Source organism: Populus euphratica, unplaced genomic scaffold (assembly GCF_000495115.2).
Source record: "Populus euphratica unplaced genomic scaffold, PopEup_1.0 scaffold215.1, whole genome shotgun sequence".
Lineage (NCBI taxonomy): Eukaryota > Viridiplantae > Streptophyta > Magnoliopsida > Malpighiales > Salicaceae > Populus > Populus euphratica.
The window spans coordinates 123,266-130,057 of record NW_011500098.1 but is presented as its reverse complement, the minus strand read 5'-3'; the positions used below and the strand labels follow the sequence as shown (position 1 = coordinate 130,057).

The 6,792-nt window shown below is 34.5% G+C and overlaps 1 protein-coding gene across 1 annotated transcript; it reads right to left on the bottom strand.

Moving 5' to 3' along the window:
* Nucleotides 1-1,421: 1,421 nt before the first annotated feature.
* LOC105109355 (cellulose synthase-like protein E6) lies at nt 1,422-5,078 on the bottom strand. The gene is made up of 8 exons (XM_011004048.1): nt 4,601-5,078; nt 4,203-4,518; nt 3,609-3,749; nt 3,392-3,523; nt 3,076-3,288; nt 2,729-2,953; nt 2,282-2,629; nt 1,422-2,152 (listed from the first exon to the last, which is right to left on the bottom strand). The coding sequence occupies exons 1-8, from the start codon at nt 4,873-4,875 to the stop codon at nt 1,607-1,609; spliced, it is 2,196 nt and encodes a 731-aa protein (XP_011002350.1). The 5' UTR covers nt 4,876-5,078; the 3' UTR covers nt 1,422-1,606.
* Nucleotides 5,079-6,792: the final 1,714 nt, after the last annotated feature.

The window sequence follows — 6,792 nt, the reverse complement described above, 5'->3', positions numbered from 1 at the left end:
ACTATTACTCTGTTTTAATTAAGTTTGGATTTTGACAATATAATGAGTTTATGAATTATTATTTTTGTTTTAATTACTGATGAAGAGTTTTGAACTATCCTTTGATTTCATCAGCTTTGAGTAATATAATATTTCTCAAGATTATGAAATGTTGCATATTTTTGAATATCTTGTTCTTTTGATATGTCTGTTTTGAGGCTTAGCGTAGGTGGGGTGTCTTTTCGACACTGCTCCTGCGTTGCTGGTCATGATCCGGGATTCAGGTCGTGACACTGCTGGAATTCAAAGAAGTTAGCTTTGCTATTGGAGATAGGAGTTTCTGCTGGAATTCAAAGAAGCAGTATATGGTGGCACACTCCATGGTAGAGGTAGAGTATATAGTTACATATATGGCATCAAATCAATTAATATGGCTAAGAAAGATGCTAAATGATCCACTCCATGGTAGAGGTAGAGTATATAGTTGCATATATGGCATCAAATCAATTGATATGGCTAAAAAAGATGTTGGATTTCAATCAACACAATCCCACCGAATTGTTTTGTGACAACACATCAGCAATAGCCATCTCAAAAAATTATATTTTTCATGATAGGACCAAATATGTAAAGATCAAATTCCATGTTATCAGACAATTTTAGCAAGAAGGGAACTAGAACTACGTTATTGCACTTCAGAAGAAAAACTAGCATATTTTTTTATTAAGCCTTTAGCAAAAAATAGATTTGAAGCTTTGATGGAAATGATTGGAATATAAAGCTTTGGAATCAAGGAGGGGTGTTGAAGTTATGACACCAAAGCTGGAATAATGTTACTTAGTCGTGGTCTCTTGCATTGCTGTGTATTAGTGTTGAAGTTATGACACCAAAGCTGGAACAATGTTACTTAGTCGCGGTCTCTTGCATTGCTGTTAATGGTAGTGTATTTTGATAGTGATTGATATGTTTTTCAATTCATTAAAGATAAACTTATTTAGGATATGTCTAATTAGTTATATAACTCCTTAAATAAAGGAGATTATGATTGTTATATTTTTTTTAACAAATATGTAATGTTTGATCCCTTCAATAAATAAAAGACAAGGGATCACAGTAACCTTATAAGACTATTCTGCTCTCTGTTCTCTTTGATGAAAATTATGTTCTTTGTTCTTTTCGGTTTTTTCATCTGCTTAAACAAAATCCTGTTTTTTATATATCAGGTTTTTCTACAATTATGAAGGAAAAGGGTGAGGGACATGACATGAAAAGTTTGTTTTCCTGAAGCATCTTATTTTCATCTTACTTCTTGTCCTCATTCAGGAAAACTCAGACATATTTGTATTGAGCTGTTAATGATCTGAAGCATTCCATGAATTATTCAATTCCTTTTTTATGCAATTTCTGAGCAATCATTAAGCTCTACTGGGTCCTTTTCTTTGATGTTCCTCCGTGTTTATGCAAACATTTTGAAACATAAAACTGCCCAATCATGGCCAAGTTTGATACACGTCGGAAAGCACCAAAACTAACAAACATGTCATCAGCCACATGATCTTACATTAATTTATTAGAAAGTAGAAAATAGGCAGCATTCCTAGTAGGTTTGAAGAGGGATATGGTCATTTTACTGCAGGGCAATTGAACAAGCCAACAGTGAAACAATAAGTGATTTGTATGTCACTGAACTGGGAATCCTGCCACTGTCCTTTCGAAAGAAGAGCCCTTGGTATACCGGTAGGTTGATCAAAACTATGAGCCCAGATAGAACTATCTGCGGTGTGAATAGGTCTAAAACCTTGTTTTCGGCATTCGAAATCACCATCTTTATTCCACCAATAAAACTGAAAATGTTCAGCAGGGCAAGTGTTGCTAAGATGTTGAACATTGGTGAAGGGACACCAAACTCCATAATATCTTGCTCGTATCTCTTAGAAGCATCCTCACTCGCAACCTTGGCAGTGACTACAAAGGCATGATTTGTGAATCCTAACATCTTTAGAATAGTGTTACAGAAGCCAGCTAAATAGGATGTTGTTCTTTTGAATATCCAAATCCTTTGATCATTCCACCAGCCTTGAAACGTACCATCACACCATAGAAATTCTACGAGACCATATGCTCGGTCGGCAAAGAAGGCATATGCAAATGCCTGAATCCATGGGCTAGATGCCTGAGGAACATAAAGTTTTCTACGAGTCTAATGAAGTTCTTAATGTTGCAAGAAACACAAGTAATTGACTGCATTTTATTCGAAGATGTAGTCATCAGATTAGATATAGCAGAATTGAAAAGTACATACCTTTGGAAATAAGGAGATTCCTCTGAGCAGGCAAAGTGAAGGTACAACAACATAGTACAGTGTAGGGAAGCTGTTGGCTGCCCATAGAAAGTAGATACAGTATGAAAGTAGAAGTTTTAGGGGTATGTTCTTATATCCGTCGAAGAAGGGACCATGCCTTGATAGGAGAATTTGTAATTCACCTTCAGACCATCTCTCCTGCTGGACCAATGTTTGCAGTAGTGTTGTAGGGGCAAGTCCTAGGAAGCCTTTCCTTTCAGGATTGAAGTACACTGATCTCCAACCTCTACATCTTATAGAGAATCCTGTCATTACATCTTCCAGTAGATAGCCATACTTCAAACCCACCTGTGAATTTGAAACCCTTGTTTAATGGTATTAATTTGTGCATCAAAGACCATTGCGTGAGAGAGAGAGGGGGGGAGATAGAGAGGGAGGGAGAGAGACCTCAATTCCCCATTGGGTGTTCTCTTCATATGCACAACTTGCAAGGACTTTGCATTCTTCTTCTAGATCTCTAGCATTTCCTTCAATCTTTATGTCAGCCACTCTCTTCCAGTCTACCTTGTGTTCATTGCAATGCTTCCTCTCGCAAAGATTCACTCGCCTGTGGAAACACCCAGTACCTATATACATAGGCCCTCCATTTGCGTCTATGCCTGGAAACTCCATCTTGATTGATAAGCACAACAGAGAGAAGCAAAGAAACCATCACAAACTCCTCCTGTTACTAGCTATTTTTACTCTCAAGTACTGAACTTATGAGGATTCAGGGGTAATGGGATAATCCATACCTTGAATATCACATTCAAGGAATTGCCATAAAGGTCATTCTTCGTAACATTCATCATTAACTGTGGATATTGAACATATCCAATCTCATGCCCCTTCTCCTCGTCCATGAAAAAGCACAGGGCATCTCTTAAAGAACTTGAATTGTTGGAGTACATGTCGCAGTCGACATTCATGATAATAGGACCATTGCTTATCCTTGACGACACCCTTATCTATTCAGCCACATATTGCGAAAGACTGTCATGACTAAGGACTGCAAATCAACAGAAACAAGAACTAAATCACATGCTTAATTAAAAAAATTCCCCAACCAACCAGTGCATTCATGGCTCCGGCTTTGAAGTTGTGAGGATATTGAGGCCTCTTTTCTCGTGATAAGTATACCAAAGTTGGCAAACGTTGTCCTTCATTATCCATGGCCAGAGGATCTCTCCCATCAATTAGTATCTACAAAAAATAGGTCAATTCTATGAACAAACTGTTTTCAGTAAGTAAACTGATTCTGGCATTAGAAATGTTGAAGATTAAGTACTTGACAAATGGTTTGATGATCATGCCGGCTTGAAACAAAATCCCACTCAGAAAATCCCTTGTGTTCTTTACGAATTTTCTCCGGAACTTGGCCTTGCTTTGGTGTAACGTCAATCCGGTTCTTCATGTCTCCATATAATTTCTACAGTTGAAAGAAACAGATTGCAATCAAATTAGAGTAAAGCCACATCAACCTGAAAGGAATCATTTGGGACAAGCACCAGGAAGACTAAAATTCGACGCCAAGAAGATAGTTTAGGGTGGATGTTTGGGTCATTGACAAGTCATCAAGGACATGAGAAACTCAATTAAATCAACAAAACACAGGCCTGCAATTTTCTGCAGAATCAGGCATGAACAGGAGAAGGGTTTCTCTAAACTGCAGATCTTTTTTATTCGCTTTCACCACTGTTTTTTCCTCTTACAATTCCAGAACTTTCAGCCCTATTTATACATACTAAATCAACAATGCTAGCATTACACCTGGTAACTTTAATCACCACTTAAACCAACTCCAGTTACATTAACTTCACACAAATCAAACTAGATAAGGTCAAGATTAAAGAGCTGTCATATTAACCCCAGCATAGCTTACCTTGATGAACAACCACTCTTTGGTCTTGACAGGGCCATCCAGTGGTTCAATCTGAAAATAGGCCTCGGGTGATCTTGGTTCTACGTTGAACTTCTTGCAAAACGGTAGCCAATACTTTGAGAACCTTGATGCCTCTAGCATTGCATAAAAGGTCAATTCTGAGACACCATCATCCGACAGATAAACACTCAGCTTCTCTGGTGGATAATCATAGGCCATCATCGATAAGACCGTGTTGATCACCATGATTGGTGGCTCCATTTCTGGGTCTGCAGTACACACAAATACGTCTACCCTTGGCAAATCCTTCTCATACCTGTCAAGTAGTTCACAATCATTATAAAGGGACTAATTGTAACTAGCCTGGACATAACTAAATTACAGTAGTGATATCTTACCTTTGAGAGAGCCTGTCTTTGAAAGTGTAACGAAAAATGGGGTTCCATCTAACAAGATGAGTAATAAACCAGTAAAAACTGAACCATAGCTCTGCAAAGAACATTCCAATCCAAGCCCACCTCTCCAAGACTCCTTCAACTGGCAAGTACCTCACTCTGTACACCCATGTCATGCAAATAGCCACTGATATTGTAAGCACATATAGTTTGATCAGAAAAGGTCTTCTTGATGACTTTGTTTCGAAGAGAGGAAGATAGCCATTGTTGTTTCCCATCTCTCTCTATATTTCTTTGAGAGTGGAGAAGTTAAGGTCTAAATTTATAGAAACTCAAGCTCAACCTTGGAGGCAATGGTAATGATGGCCTAAAGCATCTTATTTAACTACGAGGCGATGGTAATGATGCCTAAAGCATCTTATTTCATTACCAGTCAGAAATTCAAAATTATCTTCTCTACCAGCTACCGAAAACAGACAGAAAAAGGTTTGGTGTGATCCTTTGCCTGCTCATTTCTGATAGATGTAAATGTAATATTGTAAAATGAAATATTTATTTACATGTGTCTAATAAATTTATTTATTAAAATGAATGAAAGATAATAAAAATATAAATACATATAGAACTCACTGAATAAAATAGAATGGGAAAAAATATATTATAAATATTTTTTTAAAATAAATATTTTTTTTATAAAATAAAGCTTATCTGTATAAAGTTAAAAAATAAAATCTTAAAGAATTAAATACAAAACAAAACAATGTTTTTTTTAAAAAAAATCTCCATAAAAAAACCTGCAAAACCTGTGGTCTAGTTTATATAACCAGGATAAACCGATAAAAAAATTAAAAATATCCATAAAATTATTTTTTTATAAAAGAATAATATAAAATGATAAAATTATATGTATAAAAAATTCTAACCATATTAACTTTTAAAATTTATAACCCGTATCAATAAATCAAAAACATGATAGATAAAGTAATCATAAACAAAATAAAGCAATTATAAAACTCAACAAAATAAACACTAAATATAATATTAAAAAAAATCAATTATATAAAAAATTATAATTAAAAGAATAAAAATAAAAAAATAAATTAGAGGGCATTAAAAAATATTAAATTCGTCTATTTTTTTTTTATTTGGATAAAAAAATATTTTTATTATTTAAAAGTTTGTGAAAAGAAGAAAACATAATTGGTCAAAATTCTAATTCTTGTTGACTTTTGATGTAAAGATATAATTTTATTGTACAAAACTTAAACATTCGGAATAATCGTTTAATGACTAATGTGTCGTTACAAACGTGAAATTGTCTTTATAAAGGCTATTAATTTTTCTGTTTAAAGACAAAATAAGAAATTGACTGTAGCAATCATTCAAAGAAAAATAGTAATTTAGTGCTACAGTGTGCAACAATAAAATATCCACATGATATACACGCGCGTGCCTGCATGTACGCGAGGTTTGACTGTGATATTATATTATTCATCTGAATATATATTTTTTTATTGGTGATTTCTTATTTATTTTTATATTTAAAAAAATTTAAAAAATTTTAAATTTTTTATTTTAAATTAATATTTTTTGATATTTTCAGATAATTTTAATGTATTAATATTAAAAATACATATTAAAAAATAAAAAATATTATTTTAATATACCAAATACCACTAAGTTAATTTTAATTTTTTTTTTAAGAATATTATTTTAATAATAAAAAAAATTTAATTTAAAGACCCACTCGAAAACAATCCAAAACTTAACTTAGCAAACCAAACTTTTTAACATATCAATATCGAAATTGAATATAATAACTATTATAGAAACAACTTTCAGTGTGAAGCAGGTAAGAGTCATGTTGATGCGATTTCATATTTATCATGCCACTTTATTTGTGCACTTTCTTTCTCTTTGATTCTTCTCTACGGGCCTGAAACCCATATGTTACGTAAGTGTTTCTTTCTCTTTGATTCTTCTCTACGGGCCAGAAACCCATCTTTTACCATAGTGTGGTTCTGGCCTAGTGGTGGAAGGGGCTTGTCCCCTTCCTTCGTATCTGGATTCGAATCTTACTATGCACACCTGTTACTCCCGCGGTGCCTTACCTGCTCACTGGGCTTGCAGGATGTTCAGTGGGCCGTGTGGATTAATCGTGGTGCGCGTAAGCTGGCCCGGACACCCCACATAAA